This window comes from Salmo salar, chromosome ssa13, assembly GCF_905237065.1.
Source record: "Salmo salar chromosome ssa13, Ssal_v3.1, whole genome shotgun sequence".
NCBI classification, from domain to species: Eukaryota; Metazoa; Chordata; class Actinopteri; order Salmoniformes; family Salmonidae; genus Salmo; species Salmo salar.
In genome coordinates, this window is record NC_059454.1 from 33273128 (window position 1) to 33286712 (window position 13585).

Sequence of the window (13585 nt, forward strand, 5' to 3'; positions counted from 1 at the left end):
CCTCAAAGTCTTCGCCTCACTGTGCGTGCAGATGCACTCACTAGAGGTCGACCGATTAATAGGAATGGCTGATTAATTTGGGCCGATTTCAAGATTTCATAACAATCGGTAATCTGCATTTTTGGGCACCGATCATGGCCGATTACATTGCACTCCACGAGGAGACTGCGTGGCAGGCTGACTACCTGTTATGCGAGTGCAGCAAGAAGCCAAGGTATGGTGCTAGCTAGCATTTAACGTATCTTATAAAAAACAATCAATCTTAACATAATCACTAGTTAACTACACATAGTTGATGATATTACTAGTTTATCTAGATTGTCCTGCATTGCATATAATTGATGCGGTGCCTGTTAATTTACCATTGAATCATAGCCTACTTCGTCAAACGGTTATTTAACAAGCGCATTCGCAAAAAAGCACTGTCGTTGCACCAATGTGTACCTAACCATAAACATCAACCCCTTTCTTAAAATCAATACACAAGTATATATTTTTAAACCTGCATATTTATTTAATATTGCCTGCTAACATGAATTTCTTTTAACTAGGGAAATTGTGTCACTTCTCTTGCGTTCTGTGCAACAGTCAGACTATATGCAGCAGTTTGGGCCGCCTGGCTCGTTGCGAACTGTGTGAAGACCAACTTTGCCAAACGGTGGATGACTTATCAAAAGCGCATTTGTGAAAAAAGCACAATCGTTGCACGAATGTACCTAACCATAAACATCAATGCCTTTCTTAAAATCAATACACAGAAGTATATTTTTTTTAAAACCTGCATATTTAGTTAAAAGAAATCCAGGTCAGCAGGCAATATTAAACTAGGGAAATTGTGTCACTTCTCTTGCGTTCATTGCACGCAGAGTCAGGGTATATGCAACAGTTTGGGCCACCTGGCTCGTTGCAAACTAATTTGCCAGAATGTTACATAATTATGATATAACATTGAAGGTTGTGCAATGTAACAGGAATATTTAGACTTATGGATGCCACCCGTTAGATAAAATACGGAACGGTTCCGTATTTCACTGAAATAATAAATGTTTTGTTTTCGAAATGATAGTTTCCGGATTTGACCATATTAACCTGTTGGGGATAGGGGGCAGTATTTGCACGGCCGGATAAAAAACGTACCCGAATTAATCTGGTTACTACTCCTGCCCAGTAACTAGAATATGCATATAATTGTTTGATTTGGATAGAACACACCCTAAAGTTTCTAAAACTGTTTGAATGGTGTCTGTGAGTATAACAGAACTCATTTGGCAGGCCAAAACCTGAGAAGATTCCAAACAGGAAGCGTTCTCTGACTATTTCTTGGCCTTCTTGATCATCTCTAACCAAAACAGGGGATCTCTGGCATAACGTGACATTTTCTAACGCTCCCATAGGCTCTCAGAAGGCGCCAGAACGATGAATGGTGACTTTGCAGGCCATGGCTGAAAAACAGTAGCGCATTTGGATAGTGGTCGATCTGAGGACAATGAGACTGGAGGCGCGTGCACGAGCCGACACCATGTTTATTTTCTCTCTCTTTGAACGAAAACAACGACTCCCGGTCGGAAAATTATCGCTTTTTTCCGAGAAAAATCGCATAAAAATTGATTTTAAACAGCGTTTGACATGCTTCGAAGTACGGTAATGGAATATTTTGAAATGTTTTGTCACGAAACGCGTCGGGCGCGTCACCCTTCTTTACCCTTCGGATAGTGTCTTGAACGCACGAACAAAACGCCGCTATTTGGATATAACTATGGATTATTTGGAACCAAACCAACATTTATTATTGAAGTAGAAGTCCTGGGAGTGCATTCTGATGAAGAACAGCAAAGGTAATCCAATTTTTCTAATAGTAATAGTTTGGTGAGTACCACACTTGGTGGGTGTCAAAATAGCTAGCCTGTGATGGCCGGGCTATCTACTCAGAATATTGCAAAATGTGCTTTCACCGAAAATCTATTTTAAAATCGGACATACCGAGGTCATAAAGGAGTTCTGTATCTATAATTCTTAAAATAATTATGTTTTTTTTAACGTTTATCGTGAGTAATTTAGTAAATTCACCGGAAGTGTTCGGTGGGAATGCTAGTCACATGCTAGTCACATGCTAATGTAAAAAGCTGGTTTTTGATATAAATATGAACTTGATTGAACAAAACATGCATGTATTGTATAACATAATGTCCTAGGAGTGTCATCTGATGAAGATCATCAAAGGTTAGTGCTGCATTTAGCTGTGGTTTTGGTTTTTGTGACATTATATGCTAGCTTGAAAAATGGGTGTCTGATTATTTCTGGCTGGGTACTCTGCTGACATAATCTAATGTTTTGCTTTCGTTGTAAAGCCTTTTTGAAATCGGACAGTGTGGTTAGATTAACGAGAGTCTTGTCTTTAAAATGGTGTAAAATAGTCATATGTTTGAGAAATTGAAGTAATAGCATTTCTAAGGTATTTGAATATCGCGCCACGGGATTCCACTGGCTGTTGAGTAGGTGAGACGCAAGCGTCCCACCTAGCCCATAGAGGTTAATGACCTAAGGCTCGTATTTCTGTGTGTTATTATGTTATAATTAAGTCTATGATTTGATATTTGATAGAGCAGTCTGACTGAGCGGTGGTAGGCAGCAGCAGGCTCGTAAGCATTCATTCAAACAGCACTTTTGTGCGTTTGCCAGCAGCTCTTCGCTGTGCTTCTAGCATTGAGCAGTTTATGACTTCAAGCCTATCAACTCCCGAGATTAGGCTGGTGTAACCAATGTGAAATGGCTAGCTAGTTAGCGGGGTGCGCGCTGATAGTGTTTCAATTGGTGACGTCACTCACTCTGAGACCTTGAAGTAGTTGTTCCCCTTGCTCTGCATGGGCTGCGACATTTGTGGAGCGATAGGTAACGATGCTTCGAGGGTGGCTGCTGTCGATGTGTTCCTGGTTCGAGCCCAGGTAGGGGCGAGAAGAGGAACGGAAGCTATACTGTTACACTGGCAATACTAAAGTGCCTATAAGAACATCCAATAGTCAAAGGTATATGAAATACAAAATGGAATAGAGAGAAATAGTCCTATAATTCCAATAATAACTACAACCTAAAACTTCTTACCTGGGAACATTGAAGACTCATGTTAAAAGGAACCACCAGCTTTCATATGTTCTCATGTTCTGAGCAAGGAACTTAAACGTTAGCTTTTTTTACATGGCACATATTGCACTTTTACTTTCTTCTCCAACACTTTGTTTTTGCATTATTTAAACCAAATTGAACATGTTTCATTATTTACTTGAGGCTAAATTGATTTTATTGATGTATTATATTAACTTGAAATAAAAGTGTTCATTCAGTATTGTTGTAATTGTCATTACAAATAAAATAAAAATATATATAAAAACTTTTTTTTAAATAAATCGGCCGATTAATCGGTGTCGGCTTTTTTGGGTCCTCCAATAAATCGGTATCGGCGTTGAAAAATCATAAAATCGGTCGACCTCTAGCACTCACACCTGCCTGCTGCCATTCCTGAGCAAGCTCTGTACTGGTGGTGCCCCGATCCCACAGCTGAATAAACTTTAGGAGATGGTCCTGGCGCTTGCTGGACTTCCTTGGGCGCCCTGAAGCCTTCTTCACAACAATTGAACCGCTCTCCTCGAAGTTCTTGATGATCCGATAAATGGTTGATTTAGGTGCAATCTTATTGCCTGTGAAGCCCTTTTTGTGCAAAGCAATGATGACGGCACGTGTTTCCTTGCAGGTACCCATGGTTGACAGAGGAAGAACAATGATTCCAAGCACCACTCTCCTTTTGAAGCTTCCAGTCTGTTACTCGAACTCAATCAGCATGACAGAGTGATCTCCAGCCTTGTCCTCGTCAACACTCACACCTGTGTTAACGAGAGAATCACTGACATGATGTCAGCTGGTCCTTTTGTGGCAGGGCTGAAATGCAGTGGAAATGTTTTTTGGGAATTCAGTTCATTTGCATGGCAAAGAGGGACTTTGCAATTAATTGCAATTCATCTGATCACTCTTCATAACATTCTGGAGTATATGCAAATTGCCATCATATAAACTGAGGCAGCAGACTTTGTGAAAATATATATTTGTGTCATTCTCAAAACTTTTGGCCACGACCGTACATGGAACTCTACTCCACATCAGGTAACGGTTGCAAGCAGTAGAATCAGATATTAAAAAACAGATAAAAATACACCTTATGGAACAGCGGGGACTGTGAAGCAACACAAACATAGGCACAGACACATGCATACACACACGATAACATACGCACTATACACACACACGTACACATGGATTTTGTGTTGTAGATATGTGGTGGAGTAGGGGCCTGAGGACACACACTTCATTTAGTGTGTTGTGAAATCTGTTATGAATGTATTGTAATGTTATTCAAATTGTATAACTGCCTTAATTTTGCCAGACCCCAGAAAGAGTAGCTGCTGCATTTTCCCTGGATGGTGAGACAAAACTAGAGCTTGTAGGACCTGCCTTGTTGATAATGCTATTAAGAAGGTAGAGCAGCGCAGTGGGGTTATGGTATGGGCAGGCATATGCTATGGACAACGAACACAATTGCATTTTATCAATGGCAATTTGAATGCAGAGATGCCGTGATGGGATCCCGACGTCCATTGTCGTGTCATTCATCCGCCACTATCACCTCATGTTTCAGCATGATAATGCACGACCCCATGTCAAGGATCCCTACACAATTCCTGAAAGCTGAAAATGTCCCAGTTCTTCCATGGCCTGCATACTCATTAGACATGTCCCTCATTGAGCATGTTTGGGATGCTCAGGATCAACGTGTACGACAGTGTATTCCAGTTCCAGCCAATATCCAGAAACTTCACACAGCCTCCTCTCCTCCCTTTCTGCATCCTTTGATTTTCTCTGTCCCCTATCCTCCAGGCCGGCTCGGTCCTCCCCTCCTGCTCCGTGGCTCGACGACTCACTACGAGCTCACAGAACAGGGCTCCGGGCAGCCGAGCGGAAATGGAGGAAAACTCGCCTCCCTGCGGACCTGGCATCCTTTCACTCCCTCCTCTCTACATTCTCCTCTTCTGTCTCTGCTGCTAAAGCCACTTTCTACCACTCTAAATTCCAAGCATCTGCCTCTAACCCTAGGAAGCTCTTTGCTACCTTCTCCTCCCTCCTGAATCCTCCTCCCCCTCCCCCCCCCCTCCTCCCTCTCTGCGGATGACTTCGTCAACCATTTTGAAAAGAAGGTTGACGATATCCGATCCTCGTTTGCTAAGTCAAACGACACCGCTGGTCCTGCTCACACTGCCCTACCCTGTGCTTTGACCTCTTTCTCCCCTCTCTCTCCAGATGAAATCTCGCGTCTTGTGACGGCCGGCCGCCCAACAACCTGCCCACTTGACCCTATCCCCTCCTCTCTTCTCCAGACCATTTCCGGAGACCTTCTCCCCTACCTCACCTCGCTCATCAACTCATCCTTGACCGCTGGCTACGTCCCTTCCGTCTTCAAGAGAGCGAGAGTTGCACCCCTTCTGAAAAAAACCTACACTCGATCCCTCCGATGTCAACAACTACAGACCAGTATCCCTTCTTTCTTTTCTCTCCAAAACTCTTGAACGTGCCGTCCTTGGCCAGCTCTCCTGCTATCTCTCTCAGAATGACCTTCTTGATCCTAATCAGTCAGGTTTCAAGACTGGGCATTCAACTGAGACTGCTCTTCTCTGTGTCACGGAGGCTCTTCGCACTGCTAAAGCTAACTCTCTCTCCTCTGCTCTCATCCTTCTAGACCTATCTGCTGCCTTTGATACTGTGAACCATCAGATCCTCCTCTCCACCCTCTCCGAGTTGGGCATCTCCGGCGCGGCCCACGCTTGGATTGCGTCCTACCTGACAGGTCGCTCCTACCAGGTGGCGTGGCGAGAATCTGTCTCCGCACCATGCGCTCTCACCACTGGTGTCCCCCAGGGCTCTGTTCTAGGCCCTCTCCTATTCTCGCTATACACCAAGTCACTTGGCTCTGTCATATCCTCACATGGTCTCTCCTATCATTGCTATGCAGACGACACACAATTAATCTTCTCCTTTCCCCCTTCTGATAACCAGGCGGCGAATCGCATCTCTGCATGTCTGTCAGACATATCAGTGTGGATGACGGATCACCACCTCAAGCTGAACCTCGGCAAGACGGAGCTGCTCTTCCTCCCGGGGAAGGACTGCCCGTTCCATGATCTCGCCATCATGGTTGACAACTCCCCTTGTGTCCTCCTCCCAGAGTGCTAAGAACCTTGGCGTGATCCTGGACAACACCCTGTCGTTCTCCACTAACATCAAGGCGTTGACCCGATCCTGTAGGTTCATGCTCTACAACATTCGCAGAGTACGACCCTGCCTCACACAGGAAGCGGCGCAGGTCCTAATCCAGGCACTTGTCATCTCCCGTCTGGATTACTGCAACTCGCTGTTGGCTGGGCTCCCTGCCTGTGCCATTAAACCCCTACAACTCATCCAGAACGCCGCAGCCCGTCTGGTGTTCAACCTTCCCAAGTTCTCTCACGTCACCCCGCTCCTCCGCTCTCTCCACTGGCTTCCAGTTGATGCGCGCATCCGCTACAAGACCATGGTGATAGCCTACGGAGCTGTGAAGGGAACGGCACCTCCATACCTTCAGGCTCTGATCAGGCCCTACACCCAAACAAGGGCACTGCGTTCATCCACCTCTGGCCTGCTGGCCCCCCTACCTCTGAGGAAGCACAGTTCCCGCTCAGCCCAGTCAAAACTGTTCGCTGCTCTGGCACCCCAATGGTGGAACAAGCTCCCTCACGACGCCAGGACAGCGGAGTCAATCACCACCTTCCGGAGACACCTGAAACCCCACCTCTTTAAGGAATACCTAGGATAGGATAAAGTAATCCTTCTAACCCCCCCCTTAAAAGATTTAGATGCACTATTGTAAAGTGGTTGTTCCACTGGATATCATAAGGCTCTGGATAAGAGCGTCTGCTAAATGACTTAAATGTAAATGTAAATGTAAGAGGAGTGGGATAACATTCCACAGCCCAAAACCAACAGCCTGATCAACTCTATGCGAAGGAGATGTGTCGCGCTGCATGAGGCAAATGGTGGTCGAGACACACCTATTTGTATTATTTGAGTAGTCGAGAGAGAGAAAAAAATTATGGGAGTACACGAACATATAAAATGCCCATCCCCATCTGTGACAACAAAAGCCCAAAATTGGACCATCTTCTCAAAATAGCACAGCAGCAGCACTACACTCCAGCAGGCAGGCACACCAACTGATGTTAATTCTATCTCATGAGATCCTTGTGAGGTGTAATGCCAGGTTATTCAAACCACTGTGAGGACAAATTACACTGAAGGAAGGGCTGATGGCCGTTCATCACTGACTTGAAATGACACCCAGTCAGCAATTGCTCTCATAACCTGACTCAAACGAGGGACAGGAATTTATGAATAGTCCTGAAGCCACCGGAGCTTCATTGTTCTCTATACGGAGTGGCTCCACTGATGGCTGTAACTACAGGTCCGGAACTCGGTAATCTTTTCTAAAAAAAATATTATTTTGTACACAATTGTTTAAGTCCCATTCAGGAGCTTATATTGTGCCTATAAATTACTGCTGGCCGGTCCTGAAGTCTGCATGTCTGTTGAATGACTGACGGTGATGAGGTCCAAGCAGAGCACTTGAAGGTAACGTTAAATATAATAGGTTCCACTCCATTCATGCTCTATTACACAGTCACACTCCTGAGAAATGGTACCATTATGCTGGATTCATTTATTTAGTCAGCAGTATTGTTTCATTATGTAAGGTGACTGACATGAATAAAATCTTCCACGAAAACGTCTGTTCGCACGCGAGACTATGCATCAGCCTTGCTTGGTGTTGCACTACTAGCTTGAGAGATTGCCAGCGGATTTATCCAACACAAAAGACAACTAGTGGGCTGTGTAACAAATCATGAATATCCTTCTATCTGGCCATCTTTGGTTGACATGCCTACCTAGTATTACACCTAGCTGGCCCATCCAAGCTTAAAGCAGGTGGCTAGCTAACGTTAGCCAAGCTAGCTAGCAATCTTTCTTACCTGGACAAATGTTTCAATATTTGCTTTTTGATTATTCCTGCCATTGCGGTGTTGGTGAGAATAACCTAGCTAAATTATTTATTTGTAGCTAGCTAGCGTATAGGCATATTCTCTTCACATTCCACTCCACCTCTCATCTTCTGCGAAATGAAAAACGACCCTTATTCACCACGGGTAATTTGTGTAATTGTATTTTTCCCATAAGACATAGCAAGCAAAGACATGCTTTGACACATATTGCGTTAGCGCCATCTGCTGAATTGATAACGAACAGCAAGGGATATAAAATATAACTGTGTTCAAAGAGACGGAAAACCTTATCGACCAGACAAATAAGTTATCATTTTCGTTTAATAGACCGTTATAAAATAAATGCAGTCAATAGCATAAGCTCATAAAAAATGTTTACAAAATAAACAGTTGATACAATGCTTCATCCGACTGGTCCTGCCAACTAAAAACAGACCTTAATACACCTCTATGTGAATGACAAAAACACATTCAACAACAACAACCTCATATGTTCCTGTTTTGTCTTTAGCATGTGCCAAGACACCAAACTAACAAGGCTGAGCAGGGAAAATTGGAATAAGCAGAGGGGATCATTATAAAATCTGTAGCCCTAATAAAAATGAAATCCATCCAGGGAAAATGGGTGGGAGTACAGCAAAGGGAAGATGGCCAAAACAGTATTATGTAAAGTTAAGTCCTAGAGACAGATGTAGAGTGGGGAGGGATTTGCCAAAAGGTTCGTTCCACGGAATCTGTTACTCACCTTCAAATCTACTTGGTAGTTTGACATAAAATTAACAATGTTCCTACGATCAAGTGGCTATATGTAAGGGACTGTGGCACTTGTCAGCGACTTCATTAAACGCTTTAGACCAACTTAATCAACCATAGATTTCCCTAATCAAATGACTTTAGGGGAGAAGTGAGAACATAAGATTTAGTGATCATGTGGAACAAACCCACAGTGTGTGTTTGAGGGAGGCGGGGAGAGTTTATCGGTCTGGCCGTGCCATCATTGGCCGCATCATCATTGGATGACCGGGAGGTCGCATCATGTGATGTCCAGGCATCATCTGCATTCGGCCACCCATTGGAGGTCGCATACCTGAGAATGAAGGACAGAAAGCATTTACAGTTTATGGTTTGAGTCGCTCCTGTTTTCAGACGATAGTATTTTGTTTTAGATGGTATGTTTCCTCAATACTGGCAAACTGAAGCACATTCGTCACTTGTTTGAGTCTATGCATGTACAGTGCAGTCGGAAATTATGCAGACCCCTTGACTTTTTCCAAATGTTGTAACGTTACAGCCTTATTCTAAAATTGATTAAATAATTGTTTTCCCTCAATCTACACACAATACCCCATAATGACAACGCAAAAACAGGATTTTAGAAATGTTTGCAAATGTATTAAAAATAAACAAATACCCCATTTACATAAGTATTCAGACGCTTTGCTATGGGACTTGAAATTGAGCTCAGGTGCATCCTGTTTCATTGATCATCCTTGAGATTTTTCTACAACTTGGAGTCCACCTGTTGTAAATTCAATTGATTGGTCATGATTTGGAAAAGGCACACACACCTGTCTACACTACCAGTCAAAAGTTTGGACACACCTACTCATTCAAGGGTTTTCCTTTATTCTTACTATTTTCTACAATGTAGAATAATAGTGAAGACATCAAAACTATGAAATAAAACATATGGAATCAAAAAAAGTTAAATTACAATATATTTTAGATTTTTCGAAGTAGCCATCCTTTGCCTTGATGACAGCTTTGCATACTCTTGGCATTCTCTCAACCAGCTTCACCAGGAATGATTTTCCAACATTCTTGCAGGAGTTCCCACATATGTTGAGCACTTCTTGGCTGCTTTTCCATCACTCTGCGGTCCAACTCATCCCAAACCATCCCAACTGGGTTGAGGTGGGGTGATTGTGGAGGCCAAGTCATCTGATGCAGCACTCCATCACTATTCTTCTTGGTCAAATAGCCCTTACACAGCCTGAGGGGGTTGGGTCATTGTCCTGTTTAAAAGCAAATGATCGTCCCACTAAGCGCAAACCAGATGGGATGGCATTTCGCTGCAGAATTCTGTGGTAGCCAAGCTGGTTAAGTGTGCCCCGAATTCTAAATAAATCACCAACAATGTCACCAGCAAAGCACCCCAACACCACCTCCTTCATGCTTTACGGTGGGAACCACACATGCGGAGATCATCCGTTCACCTACTCTGCGTCTCACAAAGACACGGCAGTTGGAACCAAAAATCTCACCTTTGGACTCAGACCAAAAGGACAGATTTCCACCGGTCTAATGTCCATTGCTTGTGTTTCTTGGCCCAAGAAAGTCTCTTCTTATTGGTGACCTTTAGTAGTGGTTTCTTTGCAGCAATTTGACCATGAAGGAAGGCCTGATTCAAGCAGTCTCCTCTGAACAGTCGATTTTGAGATGTTACTGTTACTTGAACTTAGAAGCATTTATAAGGGCTGCAATTTCTGAGGTTGGTAACTCGAATTAACGTATCCGCTGCAGCAGAGCTAACTCTGGGTCTTCCTTTCCTGTGGCGGTCATCATGAGAGGCAGTTTCTTCATAGAGCTTGAAGGTTTTTACGACTGCACTTGAATAAACTTTCAAAGTTCTTGACATTTTCTGAATTGACTGACCTTCATGTCTTAAAGTAATGATGGACTGTCGTTTCTCTTTGCTTATTTCAGCTGTTCTTCCCATAATATGGACTTTGTCTTTTACCAAATAGGGCTATCTTCTGTATACCACCCCTTCCTTGTCACAACAACTGATTGGCTCAAACGTATTAAGGAAAGAAATTCCACAAATTAACAAGGCACACCTGTTAATTGAAATGCATTCCAGGTGACTACCTCATGAAGCTGGTTGAGAGAATGCAAAGCTGTAATCAAGGCGAAGGGTGGCTACTTTGAAGAATCTCAAATGTAAAATATATTTTGATATGATTAACATTTTTTTGGTTGTTATATGATTCAAACATTTTTTTTAACCTTATTTAACCAGGAAGGGCTCATTGAGATGTAAAAACTATTTTTCAAGAGCGTCCTGGCCAAGATAGGCAGCACCAAGTCATTACAAAAATGACAGACAAACACGAAAAACTACAAGTAATCTAGTAAAAACCATAGAATTCACAAGAGTATAACAAGATCAAAAAACGGCAAATTATGGAACCACCAAGACTCCTCCTAGAGCTGGCCGCCCTGCCAAATTGAGCAATTGGGGGAGACGGGCCTTGGTCAGGGTGGTGACCAAGAACCCGATGGTCACTCTGACAGAGCTCCAGAGTTCCTCTGTGGAGATGGGAGAACCTTCAAGAAGGACCACCATCTCTGCAGCACTCCACCAATCAGGCCTTTATGGTAGTTGCCAGATGGAAGCCATTCCTTCACTGTAGGGTGAAGCATGCTGTGGGGATGTTTATCAGAGGCAGGGACTGGGAGAGTAGTCAGGTTTGAGGCAAAGATGAACAGAGCAAAATACAGAGAGATCCTTGATGAAAACCTGCTCCAGAGCGCTCAGGATCTGACTGGGGCGAATGTTCACCTTCCAACAAGACAACGACCCTAAGCACACAGCCAAGACAACGCAGGAGTGGCTTCAGGACAAGTCTCTGAATGTCCTTGAGTGGCCCAGCCAGAGCCAGGACTTAAACCCGATGTAACATCTCTGGAGCGACCTGAAAATAGCTGTGCAGCGATGCTCACCATCCAACCTGGCAGAGGTTGAGAGGATCTGAAGAGAAGAATCTCCCCAAATACAGGTGTGCCAAGCTTTTAGCGTCATACCCAATAAGACTCGAGGCTGTAATCGCTGCCAAAGGTGCTTCAACAAAGTACTGAGTAAAGGGTCTGAATACTTATGCAAATGTGATATTTCCATTTTAGCTTTGTCATTATGAGGTATTGTGTGTAGATTGCTGAGAATTTTTTTTTATTTAATACATTTTAGAATAAGGCTGTAACATAACAAAATGTTGGAAAAAGTCAAGGGGTCTGACTACTTTCTGAACGCATTGTACATTACAGAAATAACAGTTTGAGGTTATCCTACCTGGACCACCCATCATTCCAGGTGGGGGTGGTCCCATTCCACCCATCATGGGCATCATTGGAGGACCACCCATCTGGGGTGTTGGTAGCATCCCTGGACGTGGTGGGCCATCTATTCATAAAACATCATTAACAACAACTACCAGGTAACTCAGACCTTTATTAGTAGAAAAATATTTGTATACAATGTCATTTTTGTAAATGAGTGGTAAGATTTACTCTCCAACTGAGGAATTTGGTCGAGCTTGGATGTGCTCTTCGCATACAAACAGAAATGTACATGGCACTAGTGCACTTACGGAGGTTTGGTGGAGGGATCATGGCACCCCCTGGAGGTGGGGCTCCTGGGAATGGTGTTGGGGGCATCTTCCCTTGTTGGAAGGCAGCAGCTAAGATAAACAAAATTTGTTAGAACTCCTGACATATTAGCCCTCCAGCCCCTTTTCACATAGAATGGTTATAGTGGCCGAAACACGTCAAGGTAACAAAGACAGGTCAACGCATGTATTTTTCTTGTGTTACTCACTTGTTTTGTCAATGAGGCTCTGTGCTTGTTCTTCCATCCATTTCTGGTAATAGTCTTTTACATTTTCTTTGTGTTTGCGGCCACTGCAGTGTGTTTTCCTCACAGAGGGCTACCAAACACATTACAGTCATCGATGTACATTGGACACAATGTTGACCTTGCAACAATCTGAATATACAATAAGGCTAGAGAAGAAACTCATCACATGCAGCTTCAAGACAGAATCAACCACATGCAATCAGTAAACACTTCTACTAGCAATGTTGTGCAGACTTACCGAGTCATGAGTTAGGTAAGTGTCACAGTAGTCACAATAAAACCTGATGGATAAACAGACATTGAGTACTAGATCAACTTGATCAGTGTAGGCAGAACCAGAGTATAAAAACCTATATGCCTCTGGACAGAATCGTTATAGCGAATACTGAAGCGGTCATAATAAAACCAAATCAATGTAAGATCAGGCAGCAAAACAAGCATGCTATGAATGATGCTACACTTCCTTCACAGCCAATGGGGTTGAAACTCTGGCTGAAGCCGATTGAATTAGCCAACGAACTTCCAATAGTTCTGAAGTTCCATTAGATATACATGTCCAGTGTTCATTAAGGTAAAATACCTTCAAAATATATTAAATATGCAAAAGATAAAACACTTACTTCGGCATTTCGCTCAACCTGCCTTACAACAAACGTTGAAAAACCTTTTCCCTTTACCGGAAGTCTAAGTAAACAACGACTGCTTTAAGATGAGAGGAGACGCGTCCTCGTTAGGCTCCGCATAATAACTGCAGCGCCACAACCCCCCACTATCGGTATTGCAAACAATGCAAACTATTCGGGCACAGAATCTGAGA

The 13585-nt window shown here is 43.4% G+C and overlaps 2 protein-coding genes across 2 annotated transcripts in view; both read right to left on the reverse strand.

Annotated features, from left to right (window-relative positions):
* LOC106566913 (UHRF1-binding protein 1) overlaps window positions 1-8282 on the reverse strand; it is a 62576-nt gene extending 54294 nt beyond the window's left edge. Inside the window, exon 1 of the mRNA XM_014135516.2 lies at window positions 8103-8282. Within this exon, the coding sequence (XP_013990991.2) occupies window positions 8103-8146 (44 nt within the window). The 5' untranslated portion in view covers window positions 8147-8282. The remainder of the gene's footprint in view (window positions 1-8102) is intronic.
* Window positions 8283-8435: 153 nt separating this feature from the next.
* On the reverse strand, window positions 8436-13540 carry LOC106566914 (U1 small nuclear ribonucleoprotein C). Its single transcript, XM_014135518.2, has 6 exons — window positions 13389-13540; window positions 13007-13049; window positions 12730-12838; window positions 12503-12592; window positions 12205-12315; window positions 8436-9219 (listed from the first exon to the last, which is right to left on the reverse strand). Exons 1-6 carry the CDS (start codon window positions 13394-13396, stop codon window positions 9107-9109), a joined length of 474 nt encoding a protein of 157 aa, XP_013990993.1. The 5' UTR covers window positions 13397-13540; the 3' UTR covers window positions 8436-9106.
* Window positions 13541-13585: the final 45 nt, after the last annotated feature.